Below are 24,326 nucleotides of genomic sequence, written 5' to 3' on the forward strand. Positions count from 1 at the left end.
ACAGAAGAGTGCATATACAAATGACATTATTCACAGTGCTGCAGTAATGGTAAAATTTGTGGAACCGGTAATCTGCACATTTGTACCACTCTCCCAGGTTTTCAGAAGTAATGCAACACTTGTATATTATATAAATATAATATATATATATATAATATATATATATATATATACACACACAATATATATTGTATATATGTATCTAGCGTTAATGTTTTTCGCAAAATCATGGTACAGCTACTAATGACTGTTTATTGTTATGCAAATGTGAAGTGCTCTGATACCCCATTCAGGGCCATGTTCGCGCTATAGAAAACACCAAATAAATAAAACTGAAATGCCATAACAATGCCTTACATCATGGAAATATTGTGGGGGTAAACAACAGCAATCGGCCTGTGTAAATGAATGCATAAAAAATGACAGTAATGCAATCGCCACAGGTGATTTTCTACTTAAAGACCAAGAATCATAAAGAAGGGTCAAAAACGACAACTCCTTATTGTGGAATTATTAACTTGGTAATAACCTTTAGACTTAGAAAATGACTTTTAATTGGTCTAAATTAGTAAAAACGTATGCCTCAACTTTAAAAATTGTAGGCTTGGCGACACAGTTTGCAAGATGTTTGCGCTTCCAAGGTTCCGGGTCCAGATTTCTGTAAGGTATTGGTTGAAACATTTTGTGCATTTCATTAGCAGCAGTCTAGAGTTTCTGTGTTGCCAACCACCCTATAATTTATTTTTAGATCTTTTTAAAGTGTTGACCAATGTACAATAGTTTAACAAAGCAGATGTTCATCACTACTTTCGTCCCCAATGATTGTGGCCTATTCTTGGCAGTTACATGGGGATCGCCCACCTCGATGAGGACCACAGAGTTTTACACAATAACCCCTAAGTCGGGCCATACTGGCTTGGCTGCAACCTGAGGAAGAGCAGTTTTTGCAAAGAACGCTTCTCACCTTTCAGCATCTTCACGGCCACCTTCTGGAACGAGCCATCCTCCAGTTTCAGAAGAGCTTCCCGAACAGACCCAAACTCCCCTGGGAGAGAATCAGAGTGAGCAGATTATTAATGGACGGCCATGTTAGTCATTTCATCAGTACCGCACAGATCTATGGTAGCCAAACAAGAAAGCGACTGGCATTACGTGTTAACTTAGAGGATACGGTGAAGCATGGTTTCAGATCATCGAAACAAGCACTAATGGCAGGAGGTACAGAACAATCAAAGTCAACACGAGTCTACAAAGAGTATGACTGTAGCATGATTGGAATGTAATATTTATTTCGAATTATATTCTTCTGACTTCCATAACAGCACAGATAATAAAAAGTGTGCTAAAACGTTACTTTAGCTTTGTGATATCACATGGAATTAATCACAGCTGTATAACCCCCATTACCAAAAAGTGCTTAATCAGACCAACAGAAAAGATAATACATAAAAACAAAACTTCACATTAAGGGCATGATTGTAGTTGTGGAGTATCAAGTACACCCCCAATTGCGGAGAAACTGATAAACCAGTAGGGAAATGCCCCTGGAGAAATTTCATCAACCATCATTCTGCCGGGGGGTATTCTCCGCCATGATCAGCACTTTCTCCCCAAATAACAGAGTTTTCACCACACAACTCTAACTCATGCTCCCTGTTTTTACTTGATGGGCTACTGGCGACCTGCCTGAAATTGCAAAGTTAGAATAGTGCTATAATGCACACCTAAAAATATCCTGAAAAAAAGAAAATTAAAGACCGAACAATTTACAATTTTCTGGTTAATAGGGAACAAAAAGTGAAAGATCCAGTTAGAATGTAAGTAAAGTTCTACCAGCTACCCTGTGTATCCTACTAAAGGAGTGGTGAGTATAACCCTCACATACCCCCCTTGTTGTGAGTAACACACGGACCTCAATGAACGTCTTTAACATCAAAGCCATAATGCCAGTGTCCTATATAGAAAGTACAATGCACACCCTGGTGCTATCAGACATCTCATTTACCTCAACCGAAATACAATCATACTTTCTCCCGTCTGGCTCCAAGAATCTGGAACTCCCTGCCTTCACAGATCAGATCCAATCCTTCCACAATATCTTTCAAGAAACTTGTCAAACGGCTACTCTTGAACAAACTTTAACAGCATCAACTTATTCTCATGCTCTAGTTTTTGTGAATATTTTGATTCTAATTGTAATACACGAGTACGCATCATTGTATGCTGGTATGTTCAACTGTTTTCGTGCTCTAGGACACCTCTAAAACCCCCAACTCTTAACTCTCTATGTCTCCCACTCTGTTGTAACCTCACCTACTGTCCCATTGAGTTTGTTTCCCTTTTTTTTGCCGTATCTGTACAGTGCTCTGATACCCGTATGGATCTTCTCCCCGCTTTATAAAACTTTTCAAATAAAATAATATAGTAACCTACCTGCTGCTTTTGAAAATATGTATCTCCCTACTTGTTCCTTCTCCTAATCTCTCAATAGTAAGTGGAAGGATTTCATGAGCAATGGTTGAGACAAGTTGGCCACCCCTTGATGTCATCTGTGACTAACACTGGAATTTTGTCCCATGCATAATGCACATTAAACATCATTTAGGGGCTTCAAAAGGTTACACAATGTACACCTCCTATGAATTACAAATACTACTCTATACATAATCAAGAGCTTTTAAAATTCACAAAAAGCAGAGCATGCATTATTCAATTTGAGTTGTGGACGTTTTGCCTCAAGAAACGTCATGTTATGGGTCATGTTTCACTGTGTTTGAAATTAATAGTTAGAAATGGCAAATTTGAAGACTTGTAAAAATGAAATTGAACAAATCAAGATTAACTGATCCCCTCCAGATGTCCTTTCAGAATCACTGATGTATGTGGGGAATATTATTAAACCTAAAAGTCTTACATTACAAAAAAAGTCACTTTTTTTCATTGAGGGCCCTACAATCATCTCAGGTGACATCTAAAAACACATGAAATATACAGGGTAGCGTTAAAAACACAATGCACAGGGACAACATTAAAGTGGGTATGTTCATTTGCAGCACGTTTGTTTGTTGCATAATAGTGAATGGAACAAACATGGTACCGCCTTGTAACCATCAATGCTTGATGTTTTTACATACCAACAAGAGGATAAGGAACGTTTTGCTCACTTTTTAAATTTGACAGATCAGACTATGTTTCAGTCAAAATTTGCTTGACCAGGTTTTTTTTTTTTAACATATGCTAAATAAATTGTGCTAAAATAATCTGCTCTGTTTTGAAAAAGGGCCATTGGTTTAAAGAAATTCATTGTTCATTTATTCATTTACTAAGAATGCATGAGCTACGTACAGGTTTAAAAATGTATCTGAAACACTAGAGCAAAGCCTGGCTATCAATGTGGATTTAATGCACCGGCAGTGAAAATTAATGTGACCCAACAACATTTTATTCAGAGTAACTATACTAATAAATGCACATTCACACATTTATAACTACAGTGCAAAGGTCAACTTTTATTACCAGAGTATAGTAAAACTGACATGGTAGAACAATTTTTGCTGCCTCACAGATTACAAGTACAAGTTTTACGGCCTCTCAGATTGCATGCATTCTTTTTACAGCCTCTTAGATTGCATACACACTTTTCCCGACTTTGCAGATTGCATGTTTACTTTTTACAGCCTCGTAAATTGTATGTACACTTTTCACGACCTTGGAGATTGCATGTATATTTTTTTGCAGCCTCGCAGATTGCATGCACACTATTTAGTGGCTCGCAAATTGCAAGCACACGTTTTACTGGTGTGCAGATGGCATGCACACTTTTTACTGGTGTGCAGATGGCATGCACACTTTTTCCATCTCTCTTAAAAGTCACAATCTCTAGTCAGTGTGAATTTAACTTGCTGTGCAAATATAAACCGCTTCTATCCAGGTTTAGCTTCAATTCCTTTAGTTGAAATTAATTACACTTGAAAAATGCCATGCTATAAACCATGGTTAGACATGTACAGAGTGCAACATGCTATTTATTACCATAGTTGATTGAGGAGAGGGGCCATCACTCATGACTACGCCGCTTGTGAGTCATGGACACCACTCAATACTGGTAATAAAAACCATATTACACTCTGTATATGCATATATACTACATTCATTTATATAACTCCTCATGCAACTCTGGGTGATGTAATGGCAGGCACTAGACTAAAGGCAACGTCCATAATAATATGATGCATTGGAAGGGCATTGGGCCGGGCTTCCTGTTAATGACATTACCATTGTCTAGGCCTTCAGGGTCCCAGTTTCCATAATACACCTCAATCAATCAATCAAGGATTGTATAGCGCGACTACTCACCCGTGAGGGTCTCAAGGTCCTCCACATTTCTATATTCTAAACCCCAGGGTCTAGTTATAGAAGGTAGGACCCAAGGCCACGTGTGTGGGGGTAGAGAGCCCTGTACATAAGGAGCAGATTACAGTCTTCCCATGTTGCTCCTGAGGCCTCACCTTTGCCAAGTGTCCGTCCCAGTGTAAACTGCTGCGGCTGGATCAGGAGATCCTGCAGTCTGCCCTTCAAGTCATTGCTGATGCCCACATTGTCCACTGAAAACAGAAAACCAAAGATAATAAGTTTCTGGGACAGACATACTTGCTGTACTGTGACAAAGAAGTGCCCGCTTCTTCTAGTCCTGAAACGAATGCTTCCCACATCTTCTAAGATACCAGATTTTGTATGACCAGAGAAGAAGAACTAAAGGACAAAGTTTTACTTCAAGTGTAAGAGGGTATTTAAATCCTCATTAGCTGTTCACATGACACAATCCTGGCAGCTTAACTTCAAGACTGGGTTGTCCAATATTGGTGTATTAGGACCTGGTCCATGAAGGACACCCACATGGCTAAATGTAGATACAATGAATCCAAAATGGAACTGTTTTGCATGGGCAGTGGCGATTCTGAAAATCTGGTATGGATCCTGTTCTCAGGGGCTCAGATGTTAGGACTGCCCTCTTTAACACATCTGGTCACATGGAAAGGCAATAGGAGCGTGCTGCCTTGGATTAAATCAGCAGGGAGCACCAGATTGATCATAAAAAACAGCAAATTGGACTAATTACTAGGGGAAAGGAGTGCGAATGGTGCAAAATGTCACTATGTTTGCGGCAACAAAATCAATGCAAAGTTACTGCTTTCCAATGACTTCTTCAGTTCCAAAGAGCATATCCACAGGTACAGCAACTGCACTGAAACATTTAAAATCCGCCCACTGCGGAAATTGTGGCAGGAGCCAATTTCCAGGCCTTTACACAAATGTACTATACTGGGTAGATGTCATTGGATTTTGCTGTTTTTGCTGACTTTTTGGTTGATATCTGCACCCACAAGTGAAATACCAGAAAACCCCACAAAGCATGAATTAGCTAAATTTAAGGAAGCAGTAAAATGCAGTTTGTGGCATTTTTCATTTCGTGTTTCACAAAAAACTGAGGCCTAGAAGTAACACAAGACAGAGCAAGTATGTTATATTTGTGAGATCATTTCAGGAGCCGCCTTATACAGCTAGGTGTAACAGAACTATTACCTTATGGCACACCCATCTGAAAGGCCCAGAACAGGCAGGGTTGATTGCCGCATGTAAACAAGACTTACACAGAACACTCACACCCTATCTTCACCTACATGTTGCCTCCATCAAGTCTGGACCTCTTCGGTTGAAAGACCTGGCAGCAGTAAAGTGGACCACTGGTCCTCCATGACCCAAAACAGACCCGAAGATAGTTCTGAAACAGAAGAAAATCAATTAGAAAACTTTAAAATAGCGTAACTATTTATTCCTACTACAATAATTAGGAAACAATATATCAATTTTTTGTACTTTGGACAGATCAGATTGACTGCACCTGAAATGAACACATACCATTGGTACACAGATATGGTAAGCCACAGGGGGCAGGAGCAGAAGGCATGGTTTTCCTACATCCATGATTCCCTCCTGGGGGTAAGTGGCCAAGCAGCTACGCCACCAAATGTGGGCATAACGTATCTGAGCTACAACGCTTGGTTCCCCTCCCATTGGATTGAAAATTTTATCACAGGAGTGGGTACAGGCAGGGAAAAACCCTGTACTAAAGGACAGAGAAGCAACAGAACTCGTACATGGGCTTGATGAAAGCTTGTAACGAGTAAGAGCTTGGTGGGTTTCCATGGCCACTGAATTCTCGTTCTTTGTTGAGAAGGCAAGCAAGCCAATCAACTAGGATGGTGGGTGGGTTTGGCCAAAGTGGACTCCAACCCATAGGAGAGAAGATAAGGGTCAACAACCCACCGGAACTGCACACCAGGGGCCAGCTACTGTGACCAGATAATGTTTCATTCAAGACTTCTTGGCCTAATGTGACCTCGAGCAACAACTGGAACGCAAAGGATTTAAAAAAAATGTTAAGACAGCAACATTTTGAGCCTACGTCAACTATCCAAACTAGGACATGAACTTGCTTTGAATCCGGCCTCACGCCTCATTTCAAAAGGAACTGAATCCTCCTTCTCTAAAATAACCACTGCTTCTGTCCTCCCTTTATTTGTAGTGACCGCTACCAGTGCTAATGACTGTCCTCTGAATTGTGCTGAGAGGTTTTGTTTTTAAAACAGTGCCCACTGTATAGGTGCTGCACCTCATATATCACTCATATGTAGTAGTCTCCCTGCCGTGACCCCTTCTGCTTTCACCCACTAGACCTCTCATCCTGGTCCTGCCTCTCTGTCTTAACATAGTCCACCAAAGGCTAGTGTCTGGTGGGATTTCCCTTAGAATTCGCTTTCAGGCACTATCTGTTGGCTTACAGCACCCTTATAAAATATTCTGTACCCCTGATGGAGACCAGCCTCACACTGGCACATGAAGCCACCATGGGTGCCATGGGTAGCAGTCACTATACTGAACCTTGCCAGGATAATCCAAGCTATGACTCTTACCCGAAGCGAGTCTCTTTTCTTCTCCTTCGAAGGAATATTAGGGTCATAGCAACAACAGTAACAAGGGCAGTAAGGATGCCCAAGACCAGCGGTACCCAGGACATTCCGCTGTTCAGCTGTCCCTGTCTTCCTAGAACAAAAATAAGATGTCAATTAAGGAGGCGAATGGAATACTTGGTAAGAGATCAGAATATCAAGGAATGACGCGCAAAGTTCAGTATCCGCTTAAGATATGTTAAATGACTCTTATTTATTAACAAACTTGCTGCAAACAAAACACACATTTACTAAGGCGGATATTGTGAATAAAGATTCTGACAGAAATCCTTTTTACAGGATGCATAGCATGTCCCCAGGTTTAGTTGACTCTTGTCAGCCTAGAGCACCTTCTTCCCAAGGTTTTACAAAATATCCACCCGGAAAGAGACTATTAAATCTAAATAGTTTACTTAGAGGGAAGGAGATTCTGCTTTGCTTCTAAATTATTTCTTATCCACTTTGGGGACTGTAAATTATACACATAATGCAACCAAGCATTGCCACAAGGCAAGAAGCCTGTCTTGTGTCTCGGATAGTGGTACCACAGCGCCACTGAGATAGATCTTAAGGGCTGCGATGAAGGGTTAGTAGTAGGTCCCATTTCCACCTCGAAGGGCTTGACTTACCTGCTTCATGTTTTGGAGTCATAAACAGAGGCTCACTCCATGGGCCGCAGCCAGCTGAATTCAGAATGCACACTCGCGCAATGAAATCCTTCTGGGAGTCCCAGGCAGTTAGGTTGGCTATTGTCCCATGTACTAACATTTCTCCCTGGTAAAAGAGAAGAAATATTATAAAAGACAAAGGTTATGCCAAAGCAACTCAAATACCCACACAGGCTCATGTCAGTCCCAGCACCCAACACTAGGGAACCATCAATTCCTGAAATACTGTCTCTGATATTTATCTCTCTGGTCTCTGCTTCTTCTATCTGATTTGTCAATATCAGAGGTTTAGTTCTGTTGGATGGAACAGGACCAGTATCACTTTTCGTCCACCTACCCAAGAATGAGGCTTCTCTTAGCTGCTCTGTTCTCTCCCTGTAACTGTGGTCCATGATAGTCCCCCTCTGATGATGGAGAAAGATTGTGTTTTGGCAGTGCTTAATTTGAGCCAGTGGTTTCCGGTGCTCGGCACCAGTAGTTAATTATCAACAACGGCACATGAGATGGTCCACCACAAGTTGACACTGTCTGACTAGAGATGACCACAACAACAGTCAATTATTAATTTAATATAGATTATAAATGAGTATTGCCAGCCGCCCAAGCCCTTCTTGTAGGTTTGAGGGCCTGGAATAGTCTGAATAGTCTGAACATTTGTAAAAGCTTGATGTGTTGTTACTATCATTGGCAGTTCTGGCAAGGGCATTGTGTACTGCAAGCTGCAGTGGTCTCCTGACGAGAGCCCTGGCACTTATCTTTTTTGCAAATGTAGTACTGTGCCTTGGACTCATCCGAAAGTGCTTTGACATAGCTTCATGTTGGGAGAGACTCATGACTCCTAAATTGAGTGGTCACCCTATCCTCGTTCTAGCCAAGTCCTAAAGCCTTGAGTCACTGCTGCCTCTTGTCCCTTTTTGGACTGCATCAGGTGGAGGAGAGTAGCAAAGAGGCCAGGCTACATAGGATGACGCTGAGAGAAATCAGGACCGGTTCTGTTACGGAGCCTCTGCATTTAAAGATTCTGGATTGCCGCAACAGAACAGTGGGACTCAAAGCATTGAATTATATGAACTGTTAACCATTATTAGAACATTGGAATGTTGGGAGCTCCATTGCAGAAAATGGAGTGCTCCCTGCTTCTACGGGCCGGTAATGGCCCGAAGAGCAACATTCCAATGTTCTACAAAGGCTTCTCGAAGCTCGAGGGGATTTATATCCCCTCGAGCTTCAAGAATCTTTTGTTTAATTTGTTATAGCATTCTGCCCTCTAGTGGCAGAATGTTCTAATACCCTTATAGCCCTTCGTAGCAGGGCTATACTGGCAATTAAAGTCCCGCTATCTCGTTAAAGTCCCTCGCCTTCGGCTCGGGCCTTTAACAATTCAGCGGGCCTTTAATAGCCGGTATAGCCCGCTACGGCGGGCTATAAGGCTATTTTAAAGTCCCGCTGCCTTGTTAAAGTCCCTCGCCTTCGACTCGGGCCTTTAACGCTGCAGCGGGCCTTTCATAGCCGATATAGCCCGCTACGGTGGGCTATAAGGCTATAATAGTACTTTTTAATATCTTAAGAATAATTTAAAAGAAAATAAGAGGAAATCTTACTGGGCACATGTATGTGGACTGAGTGCAGTAAAAGATTTTGTTATTTGTGTTATTCGGGAGGCTAACAAGTCAAATTATTTTCTGACATGGTCTTCTCATTACCACAGCTTTTAATGCCATCTCTTTCATCTTATCGGAAAGTACTGAAGGCATCGTACATGCAAGGTTTGCGCAGACCAATGAGGTGTGCTGGTTTTAAAGATATTTGTAAATTTACTCAATCCTACCGTTTCCAATTTGCACTCCCAGCCTCTCACAATGATGTCACATCATGCAAGGTAAGGCAGCTGAGCTGTGTCTACCGTAGAGTGGTGAATTGAGAATCTACTGAGATCCATACCAGCTGACTGCAAAGCTCTATACTATGATTAACTTCCATGGATGGGCGGGAAAACAAAAGACTGCATGTTTCATAAAAGCGTTTTTTATTGACATGGTGTAACCCACTTAATCAAAGACAAGGCTGATAAGGTGTGCCATGGAGGAAGACGTTGCAAACAAAACAGGTGATGGACCGAATGTGGATCAATGTCACACATTCAACCCAGTCAAAAGATCTGGGCCCAAATCCATCGTTTTTTTGCACTCCACACCACCCTGGGTTAGACAATGGCGATATGCAAATCAGCTCTGACCCTGTGCCCCATGGGAACAGTCCAGTCCGAACTACAAAAGCCATGTCCTTCCCAGAACGGAATCAAGCATCCGAGGACCGGACCGGTTTCGAGGTAACACCTCTCATCAGCCCGGCTAGCTTGACTCCAGTGGTGTGGAGTGCCTGGGACCCACGTCTGAGCATCCCCAGCGCACTTATGGCGGTATTGCAAACAAAACAGGTGATGGACCGAATGTGGATCAATGTCACACATTCAACCCAGTCAAAAGATCTGGGCCCAAATCCATCGTTTTTTTGCACTCCACACCACCCTGGGTTAGACAATGGCGATATGCAAATCAGCTCTGATCCTGTGCCCCATGGGAACAGTCCAGTCCGAACTACAAAAGCCATGTCCTTCCCAGAACGGAATCAAGCATCCGAGGACCGGACCGGTTTCGAGGTAACACCTCTCATCAGCCCGGCTAGCTTGACTCCAGTGGTGTGGAGTGCCTGGGACCCACGTCTGAGCATCCCCAGCGCACTTATGGCGGTATTGCAAACAAAACAGGTGATGGGCCGAATGTGGATCAATGTCACACATTCAACCCAGTCAAAAGATCTGGGCCCAAATCCATCGTTTTTTTGCACTCCACACCACCCTGGGTTAGACAATGGCGATATGCAAATCAGCTCTGACCCTGTGCCCCATGGGAACAGTCCAGTCCGAACTACAAAAGCCATGTCCTTCCCAGAACGGAATCAAGCATCCGAGGACCGGACCGGTTTCGAGGTAACACCTCTCATCAGCCCGGCTAGCTTGACTCCAATATGTGTGGAGTGCCTGGGACCCACGTCTGAGCATCCCCAGCGCACTTATGGCGGTATTGCAAACAAAACAGGTGATGGACCGAATGTGGATCAATGTCACACATTCAACCCAGTCAAAAGATCTGGGCCCAAATCCATCGTTTTTTTGCACTCCACACCACCCTGGGTTAGACAATGGCGATATGCAAATCAGCTCTGATCCTGTGCCCCATGGGAACAGTCCAGTCCGAACTACAAAAGCCATGTCCTTCCCAGAACGGAATCAAGCATCCGAGGACCGGACCGGTTTCGAGGTAACACCTCTCATCAGCCCGGCTAGCTTGACTCCAGTGGTGTGGAGTGCCTGGGACCCACGTCTGAGCATCCCCAGACATGTTCTCTTCCCTTTCTCCCATCATAACGCACGTTTTTTCCGCCCTTAGAATTAGGCTGCGTAAGCAAACATCCCTCATCTTTCTAACACCATATTTAAGAGGTAATCACACACTCGAGCCTCTTATGAAAGGTTGTCCTTTCACTCTTTCCATCAAACCCCGGTCTGAATGAGCTCGTGAATCCAACGTAATGTTGTCCTTTTACTCTCCTGATCAAACCCCGACCTGATTGACCGTTTCGCGCCTAAATTTTAGTTTAAATAGAGTAGTCATTAGCAGAGCGCACACCTATTTACTCCGACGAAGCTATTCAACTTTTCGTCCGCCTGGAACTGCACCATCCTGCAGCCCGTGATACTTTTCTTTTATCAAGGTAAGAATAGTGTCCAGTTTAAATATCTGGAACCACGCAATTTTTAGATGTGGCTCTTTACCTAATCTTAGCCTATCTGATATTTATCTGCAGTAACCCAACAATTTTCGGAATTCAGCCGCGTTACATCCAGCGAATATTCCGACTCGTTTCACAAAGCGGAACAGCACCATCTTGCTGCCGGCAATTAGATATCTCTTTAAAGGTAACTATTCTTCGGCCACAGCCCCATCTCTTTGACGCTTAGCGTTTAGTATCACAGGATGGTTTTTATTACCATCCAGCGCTTGTTATTTACTGACCGAGCATTTTTTAGGTAGTAACTAACGCTCGCTACACCATTATTTATATTTTTCAGCCTTTCCAGCGCCATGGCCTTTTTTAAAAAAAATTCGATCCGGCTACCACGATTGAAAGACAAACTACTACAAACTTATAGGTAATTTTTGTAAATCTCGAGCTCACAATTAATTGAGCACTGTCAGCCCTAATAGTTTCACTATAATAGCTATCATTGTATAAACGACAAACAGAGGAATGATCCAGCATCACTTTATATATGTTTTCTATATACTTGCCTATAGTGATTGCCATTTACCATCTACTGAACACTATCATGAAGGGAACAACCTCGCCACAGTGAACCACCATATCCTTGCAGCGCTAACATTAGGTAACTTTCTCCTCTTTTTATGGAAATCCATTTATTTGTTCACCTAGGATACTGCCCAACTAATAACGGGTTCTATATCACTATCTGTAATGGCTGAATATCTCTCCCATTAATTTGTTTCTTGTTATATATATGTCAACAAGAACCTATAGGGAATAGCGAATCTTTATCAAAAAAATTTCAGCTACAAGATTAGCCACTTTTTGTTAAATAAAGAATACATCGCTCAATGATCGAACCAACAGATCTGTCCCCTCCCAGATAACTACAGGTGTATTAAGCTTATGAACCTGTTGCCCCCACCCACCAGAGACTACATTGTTGCACTAGGCTACTGTTCTTGATTTGACCCATTGTGTTCAAGGTGTTCTCTGCCCCTTTCAATCATGCAGTCTATATCATCACATTTTCTGTTTAATATCAGGTATCAACTCCATCAAGTGGCCCTGTTTTTCTGGTTTTGGCTTTCCTTTCTAAAAATAACAAAGAAGTTATCACCGATTCTTTTGATTTGATATATATGGATTCAGAATTGAGATCACAATACTTCATGTAGGATTAGTTTAAAACATGAGTCTCTAATTGGGAAATTATTTATGAATGTTGTTTATGACAATCAACTGTACCAATATCACGGTTCTTTATGTTAAGCTGAGTACTGCACTAATGTTGTAAATATATCAATCTATTATATGACGCAATGTGACCAATTAATAAGTCTGGACCTCCCGGTTAGATAAAGAATTGTTACGAAGTCTATTTTTATGAGACGAATTATTAGAAATGTGATTAGATAAATGTAATAAAATTGTAAAAGAACATATGCACTGTTATGTATAACTTTGTTTCCTATAAAATTCTTTACAGAGTTCCATCAAAGACTCCTGAAGAAGGCAGTTCTTCTACTGCCGAAACGCGCGTCGAGTCCATTTAATTATTTTGTTATAAGTGTAATTGTTGTCTCAGTAAACACCTCTTTTTTTGTATATAATTGTCAAAACTAGCCAGGATTCATACTGTCACCATGATGTTTTTGCTTTTTAATGAATGTATTTGATGTATTGTGTTCATAAATTAAATATGTCATTGTTTTATTGTATCATATAGTTTGACTTATCACCTGAGTCTCTATATGATTTTTACCTATGTTTAATTAAATATATATATTTTTTAATATACACACTATCTCCCGACAATTCTTTTTCTCCTTTGGTCCCAGCTTGTTTGGTCACTTTTTCTATGGATGGCCTAGGATTTTGAACTCACATTGGTTTTCACCCTGCCCTAGGAATCTGTGTATTCTTGATACCCAGGGGGTCCTTGTTTTTCTCTCAATTGTTTACCCACAGCCTGTCTGTGTAGGGCCTTTCTCTTGTATCATTACTAATATTATCAATTAGTGTCAGTACTTTGAGCCCTGAACGCTCATCAATATTAGCCCTATTAACAAATCTATTGGGCATACATCATGGCCCAACTACCGACTTTTGGCTTCTCAGATGAAGTGTTCGCCTCTCTAGTTGGAACTAGCATCACTTCCACCAATGGGGGAGCTTCCAACATACCAAATAATGAGGACAGTCGCAACCTGATTGAACTTAAAAAGAAATTGACCCGTATGGAAGCACACGGGGAATTTATGCTGGCGTACCTTAAAAATGGCATGATCCCCATGGGGTTAAAAGTTCGTAACATACCAGGACTTTTTGTTAACCATAGACCATTTTTAGAAAAATGGAGTCTTATTGCAAATAGGTGCTCAAGGGACTTGATGATCCTCATCATCGAGACAGCCAAAGAACTAGCTGCCGACATCAAGAAGGAAATTGATGCCCTAGAAACTAAACTTAAAGCCGCAGGTAACATGGAGGAGGCAATGAAGAAAATCGAGGAAGCTAACAAAGAGTTAGAGTCTTTCAGTGCCTATCTAAACAAACGTAAGAACGATAAATTAACTAAAGGCAAACGCTTTTATACTTTAGAAGGTACCTATCCCTACCTGAGACAGGACTTCTATAAACAAAACCACTATGTGGATGACACGAGATCTATACCTCAAAGAGTGAATAACTTTACTGATTCCTCGGACTCAGAGAATGAAGGTCCTTCCAACTATTATGACCAAGAAAATAACTTCAATCAATATAATGGCCCTCGCCCTAAACAGCCTTTTTTATCCAACAGGGGCCCACGGCGAGGACGACCGAGAGTCCACTTCCAGAATCAGACCAGAGGCAATTTTCAACAGGCCCACCACCAGCAACAACATCCACATCAGCACCAACATTCTCACCAACAACATCAGCCTCAAGAACCCCAATTTATTCGCGAAACACGCAATCGCCAATATTGGGGTCAAGGGATTTAATCCCGATTTTCAATCTGTCCTCGAAAAATATAGACTCCCATGCAGAATCTCTTCTGTCCAAAGGTCTTTCCTTTGTCCCACATTCCCATCTTGACATTTTTGAATTCCAGAAAGACATCATCTCTTTCTTTCGCAGGATTAGACTTAAGAAATTCTTCTCCTCCCAGCCAGACAATAGTGAATATTCTCAAGAAACTAGACAATTATCCCTTCCTTCCACCTTCAATCCCTCTCTAGACCAGCTAGGCCCGGAGGTTGCCACCTTCGAACTGGTTGTCCTCCAACAACTTGAGAAAGCTCTTCGCTTTATCCCCAAACCAATTTACAATCTCAACAGAGAGGAATCAAACTCCCTCAAAACCTTACGACAGGATAACACCATAGTCATCAAAAGCTGTGACAAAGGGGGCGGAATTGTTCTAATAGATACAAATGATTATGAACGCAAAATGAAAACTATGCTCGCAGACACCACCACCTATACCCCTATAAGAAGTAACCCTCTGATATCAACTTCTAAAAAAATCCGTAATCTCACCACCGCTGCATTAACTGCAGGCGACATTAGCCAAAAAGAATTTGACTTTCTGAATCACCATCAACACAAAACAGCATGCATCTACGGGATGCCTAAGATTCATAAAGACATTACAGACCCACCATACAGGCCTATCGTATCTACAATAGGTACCAATACGGAACCTCTATCCAAATTTGTAGACTCATTTCTACGTCCACATGTACCAAAAATCACCTCGTACATCAAGGACACAGGCTCCATGATATCGAAAATAGAAAACATACCTTTCGATCCATGTACAGACCTACTAGTGACAATGGACATAGAAGCGCTGTACAGTAATATTCCCCAACAGGAAGCTCTGTCAGCCACCAGGTGGTTTATTGACCATTTTGATATCCCTTGCCCCAAAGAATTTCTGTTGGAACTTCTCTATATTGTTCTGACGGAAAACATTGTAGAATTTGGTGACACCATCTATCGTCAAATTAGAGGAGTCAGTATGGGAGCTTCAGTTGCCCCTTCAATTGCCAACATCTATATGGCGGCGTTTGAAGCTAAAGCTATCCATAACGAAATAGCCCCCTTCTTCGAGTCTATTTCCCATTGGTCCAGATATATTGACGACATCTTTTTTATCTGGACCAATGGGAAGGACTCGCTCTGCGAGTTTTTGGAATGGATCAACCTGGTGGACACAAATTTGAAATTCACTGCTCAATTTGATAGCTACCAAGTAGAATTTTTGGATATCATCATCAAGCATCAGAACAACAGATTGGCAGTGGACCTTTATGTCAAGCCCACTGCGAGGAATACCCTCTTGCATTTTAAAAGCTTTCATCCTCGCTGTCAGAGAGAGAGCATCCCATTCTCCCAGTTCCTTCGGGTGAGAAGAAATTGCTCCAACCTAGCAGATTTTGACTCTCAAGCAAACATCATGCGGCAGAAGTTTCTCAATAGAGGCTATCCCCATAGACTAGTCAGGGATTCATACAAGCGGGCCCGATACTATGATAGAGACTCACTGCTTCAACCTAAGCCACCTTCAGAAAATAAAAAACTGGTCTGCATCACCAAACACTCCACCTTAGACAATACTGTTCGCCAGATCATAAACTCCAATTGGCACATACTGAACTCCAATCCAACCAACGCCAAACTGGAAAAACCTTTGTTCGCACACAAAAGGAACAAGAATCTTGAAGACTTGATTGTGCACTCTCGTTTTTCCTCTAAAGATGTCAATTCTGAATTCACCCAAAGGTCAATCGATAATAACTTCCCAGTGAAAGGAACTGTTAGATGCTCCTCGTGTAAATCATGTAACAACATCATACCAGGAGACTCCTTTGAACACAATGGCTGTCAGTTTAACGCTATCGATATGTGGAATTGTAGAACAGCCAACTGTATATATCTGATTCTTTGTCCTTGCCAACTTGGCTATGTTGGCGAGACCTCTAGACCGATACAAACCAGACTCACAGAGCATCGCTCAGCCATCCGCACCAACAAAACTCTGGCACCTCTAGTCAAACATTTTAGAGAGAACAATCATGGTCCAGAAGATTTTAGATGGTGCATTTTAGAAAAAATTAGACTCCCGGATAGCAAAGGCGGCGAAAAAATTAGAAAGAAAAGAGAAGTATTTTGGATCTTTTCTCTGGGAACTTTCAAAAAAGGATTAAATGCCGAGATCCCATGGGAGAACGCCATTACATAATAACATGTCAGTCATGGTCCATGAATCTCTTACTATTTCTGCTATAACAGCTAATCTGGCCCCCCTATTGCAATGTACCTTATTTTACATGCTTAACATCTAACCTCTGAGGCAATCTTTTATAGAACTAGGCCCTTTGCCTTATTAATAATATAGCCCCTAAAATAATAAGTACATCATCATATTAATATAATAACATTGTCGTCCTTCCTTGACGACTTCCAAATATAACTAATTTGGGTAACTATACAGAATGTCTCTGTTTTACCAACTGGGGAATAGATGCTATATTTAGTACCATCTTGAAACGGAATACCTCATTTACAAGCAAGCGCGAAATAGTCCCTATAATGTTTTCTTGCCTATATAAAATATATCCTACAGACATTTTAAGGATCTGTCTGGAATATCGATAACTCCGCATGTAAGCAAGTGTTGCCTTTGGCATCATATTATAATTATTGCGCTATTATCGAATGCTGTCCCTACACATGACATTAGATTGAGACATGTTCTCTTCCCTTTCTCCCATCATAACGCACGTTTTTTCCGCCCTTAGAATTAGGCTGCGTAAGCAAACATCCCTCATCTTTCTAACACCATCTTTAAGAGGTAATCACACACTCGAGCCTCTTATGAAAGGTTGTCCTTTCACTCTTTCCATCAAACCCCGGTCTGAATGAGCTCGTGAATCCAACGTAATGTTGTCCTTTTACTCTCTTGATCAAACCCCGACCTGATTGACCGTTTCGCGCCTAAATTTTTGTTTAAATAGAGTAGTCATTAGCAGAGCGCACACCTATTTACTCCGGCGAAGCTATTCAACTTTTCGTCCGCCTGGAACTGCACCATCCTGCAGCCTGTGATACTTTTCTTTTATCAAGGTAAGAATAGTGTCCAGTTTAAATATCTGGAACCACGCAATTTTTAGATGTGGCTCTTTACCTAATCTTAGCCTATCTGATATTTATCTGCAGTAACCCAACAATTTTCGGAATTCAGCCGCGTTACATCCAGCGAATATTCCGACTCGTTTCACAAAGCGGAACAGCACCATCTTGCTGCCGGCAATTAGATATCTCTTTAAAGGTAACTATTCTTCGGCCACAGCCCCATCTCTTTGACGCTTAGCGTTTAGTATCACAGGATGGTTTTTATTACCATCCAGCGCTTGTTATTTACTGACCGAGCATTTTTTAGGTAGTAACTAACGCTCGCTACACCATTATTTATATTTTTCAGCCTTTCCAGCGCCATGGCCTTTTTTAAAAAAAATTTGATACGGCTACCACGATTGAAAGACAAACTACTACAAACTTATAGGTAATTTTTGTAAATCTCGAGCTCACAATTAATTGAGCACTGTCAGCCCTAATAGTTTCACTATAATAGCTATCATTGTATAAACGACAAACAGAGGAATGATCCAGCATCACTTTATATATGTTTTCTATACACTTGCCTATAGTGATTGCCATTTACCATCTACTGAACACTATCATGAAGGGAACAACCTCGCCACAGTGAACCACCATATCCTTGCAGCGCTAACATTAGGTAACTTTCTCCTCTTTTTATGGAAATCCATTTATTTGTTCACCTAGGATACTGCCCAACTAATAACGGGTTCTATATCACTATCTGTAATGGCTGAATATCTCTCCCATTAATTTGTTTCTTGTTATATATATGTCAACAAGAACCTATAGGGAATAGCTCCATCTTTATCAAAACATTTTCAGCTACAAGATTAGCCACTTTTTGTTAAATAAAGAATACATCGCTCAATGATCGAACCAACAGATCTGTCCCCTCCCAGATAACTACAGGTGTATTAAGCTTATGAACCTGTTGCCCCCACCCACCAGAGACTACATTGTTGCACTAGGCTACTGTTCTTGATTTGACCCATTGTGTTCAAGGTGTTCTCTGCCCCTTTCAATCATGCAGTCTATATCATCACATTTTCTGTTTAATATCAGGTATCAACTCCATCAAGTGGCCCTGTTTTTCTGGTTTTGGCTTTCCTTTCTAAAAATAACAAAGAAGTTATCACCGATTCTTTTGACATGTAAGTGATTTGATATATATGGATTCAGAATTGAGATCACAATACTTCATGTAGGATTAGTTTAAAACATGAGTCTCTAATTGGGAAATTATTTATGACAATCAACTGTACCAATATCACGGTTCTTTATGTTAAGCTGAGTACTGCACTAATGTTGTAAATATATCAATCTATTATATGACGCAAAGTGACCAATTAATAAGTCTGGACCTCCCGGTTAGATAAAGAATTGTTACGAAGTCTATTTTTATGAGACGAATTATTAGAAATGTGATTAGATAAATGTAATAAAATTGTAAAAGAACATATGCACTGTTATGTATAACTTTGTTTCCTATAAAATTCTTTACAGAGTTCCATCAAAGACTCCTGAAGAAGGCAGTTCTTCTACTGCCGAAACGCGCGTCGAGTCCATTCAATTATTTTGTTATAAGTGCAATTGTTGTCTCAGTAAACACCTCTTTTTTGTATATAATTGTCAAAACTAGCCAGGATTCATACTGTCACCATGATGTTTTTGCTTTTTAATGAATGTATTTGATGTATTGTGTTCATAAATTAAATATGTCATTGTTTTATTGTATCATATAGTTTGACTTATCACCTGAGTCTCTATATGATTTTTACCTATGTTTAATTAAATATATATATTTTTTAATATACACACTATCTCCCGACAATTCTTTTTCTCCTTTGGTCCCAGCTTGTTTGGTCACTTTTTCTATGGATGGCCTAGGATTTTGAACTCACATTTGTAAGACATTGATCTACATTCTGTCCATCAAATTGTTTTTTGTAATTTTCTCCCTGAGTGTACTGGGGTAGCCCAGACGTGGGTCCCAGAGCCTCCACACCACTGGAGTCAAGCTAGCCGGGCTGCTGAGAGGTGTTACCTCAAAACCGGTCCGGTCCTCGGATGCTTGATTCCGGTCTGGGAAAGATATGGCTGTGTAGTTCGGACTGGACTGTTCCCATGGGGCACAGGGTCAGAGCTGATTTGCATAAAGCCATTATCTAACCCAGGGTGGTGTGGAGTGCAAAAAACGATGGATTTAGGCCCAGATCCTTGGACTGGGGTGAATGTAAGACATTTATCTACATTCTGTCCATCAAATTGTTTTTTGTAATTTTCTCCCTGAGTGTACTGGGGTAGCCCAGACGTGGGTCCCAGAGCCTCCACACCACTGGAGTCAAGCTAGCCGGGCTGATGAGAGGTGTTACCTCGAAACCGGTCCGGTCCTCGGATGCTTGATTCTGGTCTGGGAAAGATATGGCTGTGTAGTTCGGACTGGACTGTTCCCATGGGGCACAGGGTCAGAGCTGATTTGCATAAAGCCATTATCTAACCCAGGGTGGTGTGGAGTGCAAAAAACGATGGATTTAGGCCCAGATCCTTGGACTGGGGTGAATGTAAGACATTGATCTACATTCTGTCCATCAAATTGTTTTTTGTAATTTTCCCCATGGAGGAAGACGTTGGCATTTTTATAGATGGGGAAAGAATACAGATGTGAAGAACAGAGAAAGCTTGAAAAAGAGAGAGGAGGGGTAAGAGTGAAGAAGGGAAGAGAGAAAAGGATGGTAACATAAAAAGAAAAGAAGGGGAGAGAATGTGGCCTAACTGCTAGGGCGGTCGACCTTGGAGCCCGTGAACCCGGTTCGAGTCTTGGGCAGGGACGTTAATCATTCTGTGATTTTGAGCAAATTGCTTAATCTCTCTGTGCCTAAGAAAAATGAATGTGTCCGTCTGTTACGTAACTGGTGCTCATGTAAAGTGCTCTGATACCTTTGGGTCTAGTTTGGCTATATAAAACTCCACAAAAAAAATGGACAGGGTAGCAGAAGGGGCAAAGACAAAGGAGAAGAGGAAAAAGAGAGGGGAGAGAAATAGGGAAATGGGGGAGAAAGAAGAGAGAAATGATGACTGAGAGAATGCCCTATGAAGGAGATGATAAAGAGGGAGTAAACGAGAGAGAGAGACAGAGAATAAGATGTGGAGTGAGAAATAGCAAGAAAATGAAGGCAGAGGAAAAAGGAGGGATAGACTGAGAATACGAAAGGGGGTTGTACAAGCAGATAAAGAAAGCAGATAGAGGCCAAAGAAGTGGAGTGAGTCAAGAGGAGGGGAAGGGATAGATAAAGATACAATGGGCGAGGGAGAGATAATACTAACGATTAAAAACTCTTTTGAAACAAGCATTGGCAAAGCCAATAGGTTTGGCATGCCTTTGAGTCCTGATTAAACATTTTGAAAAGTTTGCCCCAGTGGAAAAAAAACGACTACTTTCTGTATACAATGTATCTATGAGATAAATAATTTATTAGGTGACGATTCAGAGTACTTTTGAGATGTAAAAAAGTCCCTGAAGCATTGCAATGCAAACCCTCTATAGGAGGCAGAAAAATATACCAGCCGGTCGTGTAAGGTGAGAGAGCTTTACTCCACTAGGTGGAGCCAACACCGCTCCATGGCCTCATTACACGTTGGCCACTATCGCGTACTATAATTATGAACATCTGATCAAAACAGCCAAGGAAGTGTTTGCTATTTATCAATGTGATCATCCTCGTCTATCACCAGTTTTGAGGGAACAACATGTGGATTGTAGTGCTTACTGCACCAAACTCTGCATGCTACAATAAATACTGGAGATTGTACTCACCCCAGATAATAATGGAAAAGTTTGTCTTGTCGATATTCATCTGAAAAGCCATCATTCCGATATGTGTGGTAACAGGAGTTACAACATGTAGCAGAACGTAAATCAGTCATCTAGTAATGAGCGCGTAGGTGTTACAGAAATGTGCACTGTAAAGCCAGACCTTAAACAAACTACTCCAGGTTACAATCTGAGGTAGTGCCTCTAAAGCAAACAGGCCCAATGAGGGTGTGTGCAGAAGAGGGAAACAAAGAGGCACAGCAGAAAACAGGAAATGCGAGGAAAAAGAAGTGGCACCAGAAAGAAAAGCCACGCAGAAAGAAATGAATACAGCACCATGTTTATCCAACGTTACCTCACTAGCCACATGCTGCTATAATGTGGTTTGGGCGTATTTTGTTTCTGGGTTGAGTTTCATTCAACAAGCTTGGCTGTGGTCAATTTCACAACCAAGCCTGTTGGTGAAGCTTACACAGAGGATGGGGCAACTCTACAGCAGTGAGGAGCTGCTCAAGGGAAAGGTGTTTTTGGGACAGTGAAGTGGTGGACAGATGAGAGGGGATGGAGAGAAGGTGTGACAGGGACGTGCAAGTGTTTAAAGGGGGCTAGGTTTCCCAGTCTCAAGAAGAAAAAAAATAGAAGAAATCACTCTGCCCACTGCATTTTCTAATTCACTTTAGTAGCCAGTCTCCATTGTTAGACAGGATGGATAGGTTGTTTCTGGGCCACTCTTCTTTACTATTACATTCTCCTAAGAACAAACAGTGCTGCACACGAGTGAGCAAGATGACGCTGATGACGCTGTGCAGGAGAATACCTGCCGACCAGGGCCAGACTGGGAACCAAAACAGTCCCTGGCAAAGTGCTCAGCCGGCCCCCCTCCCCCGGGGGGTTGTGGGTGCTGCCGAGCTCTTTGCCAGGGCCGGTTTTCGGCCGATTTTGTTACAGGGCCGATTTTGCAGCTGCTGCAAAAACGGCCCTGTAACAAAAACGGCCCCCAGGGGCCCCAAACCGGCCCCCCACCCGTGTGGCGCACCGGGGGATTGCCTGGTGCCCGCTACGGCCAGTCCGGCCCTGCTGTCGACTCGCTGCTTTCATGAACAAAGATGAATGATAATTGTATATACAGACAGACCACTCCTAGAAAACTCCAGGAGTTGATCACTTTTATTGTAATAACCTACATTTGTACCCTAAAGTAGTACGGTTCATAAGCTTTCAGAGGAAGTCACCCGGACACTGTGAGGTCTCGATTACGAATGTCTGGTTGAGTCCAATTGGACCAGTCAAGAGGAGTTACCAGCCGCATTGGAATTTCCAGGTAAGCTGGATTGCAGTGAAGGTGTAGTGTTTCTCCAACAGATTTCATTTCAGCCAGTTTTGAGTGAAAATCCAGAGAAAAATAAGGAATTACCCGGAGGAAATGCTACAAAAATAATGGTTCCTGGGCAATTCCACATTTTTCAATGAAACCTCAGGTATCACTTTTATTCCCCGTTAAGTCTGCACCCCAGAGTTACCAGTATCCCCATAATCGGTAACTAGGGTATACCGCTGTGCCATACTATAGGAGCTGTCTGTCCGGTGTTTCCAGACCAGGGATTACCAGCTTCCTAAACAAAAGAGCCACTTTTAGTGAAGGCCAGTTTGTCTCTGGTAAAACCAGGCGCTGGGGTCTCTGGGGTAATCCTGTCCAACCCATGATGGCTTCCCAATGATTCCCCCTAGCGCTTAAGGGCCTGCCCTGCCCCAAGATGGCCTACTTACCCCACCACATTCACCCTCTACAGCTCTCTGTTCAGATTTACCACCTGCGCATTGCAGCAGAAAGGACATGGTAATGGTCTGCATGGCTATTCCTCATTGCAGGGAACACTCCCTCCCTCCCCCAAACTCTCACATAAATCTGGCCCACTGGTATAGAGTTCCACAGGCATACAATTATAGACTAGCCCACTGAAATGTATAATTTAGAATTTTAGACGTGCACAGCAACAAGTCTCTGCTCACAGATAAAACAGGCAGAGAGGCGTGGACCACTTGGTCCTATAGCTTTCTATCTGGCATCTCATCTCTTTTCTTTGCCCACCATTGCATCAGAATTTCCTTTGGAAACACGCAGAAAAGCTGTTTTCCATCTAGACCAGATCTGAGAATGAGGAAAGAAATCCACAAATATGTTTGCGATTTCCTTATCTACACTTTGGCAAGCAAGTAATCGGAGTAAGCGGAGATGAAAAATAAAAATAAAACATCTGCGACAATACATTTCCATCCTTTTTAGGTCTCGTAGCGAAAACACAGCGCGTCAGCGCTGTGTCTCGCCAGAGATCTTTTGTTGCCGACTGTGCTTCCCAGGAGACAGTGCCGGCCGCGCGCATCGCCTTGGAGGCGATTTGAAACTGGAACGCGCGCTGTGGCCAGGCGCTGTCTCCTGGGAAGCTCAAGCACCACACACGCATGCGCATACACACAGACACACACACAAGCGCCCATGCACGCACGCACATACATACATACAGAGACACCCCCCCTCACACATACACACACGCGCGCACACACACACACAAGTGCACCGAGGCCCCCCCTCCCCCGCCGTCACCGTCGCACACATACATACACACACGAGCATACACACACACACACACACACACACACACACACACACAAGTGCCCCAAGCCCCCCCCAGCCTTTTGGAACTTACCTGGCCAATGTCGGGGACTCTGCTCTTAGCACGCGGCGCCCAACCTCCTGCTGGCGCGGCCCCGGGGCTCTACACCGCTCACAGGAGCCCCGGGCCGCGAGACGCATTGACTCCGCCTGCCTCCTCTTCCGGTCTGGACGTGGCCCCGCCC

At 42.3% G+C, this 24,326-nt stretch overlaps 1 protein-coding gene across 1 annotated transcript in view; it reads right to left on the reverse strand.

The window, feature by feature from the left end:
- Positions 1 to 24,326, reverse strand: part of TYRO3 (TYRO3 protein tyrosine kinase) — a 456,471-nt gene that overhangs the window by 79,187 nt on the left and 352,958 nt on the right. Inside the window, exons 9-13 of the mRNA XM_086937235.1 lie at positions 7,640 to 7,784; positions 6,975 to 7,104; positions 5,682 to 5,782; positions 4,509 to 4,604; positions 965 to 1,045 (exon numbers count right to left, since the gene is read on the reverse strand). Of these exons, the coding sequence (XP_086793361.1) occupies positions 965 to 1,045; positions 4,509 to 4,604; positions 5,682 to 5,782; positions 6,975 to 7,104; positions 7,640 to 7,784 (553 nt within the window). The remainder of the gene's footprint in view (positions 1 to 964; positions 1,046 to 4,508; positions 4,605 to 5,681; positions 5,783 to 6,974; positions 7,105 to 7,639; positions 7,785 to 24,326) is intronic.

This window comes from Lissotriton vulgaris, chromosome 9 (assembly GCF_964263255.1).
Source record: "Lissotriton vulgaris chromosome 9, aLisVul1.2, whole genome shotgun sequence".
Taxonomy (NCBI): domain Eukaryota; kingdom Metazoa; phylum Chordata; class Amphibia; order Caudata; family Salamandridae; genus Lissotriton; species Lissotriton vulgaris.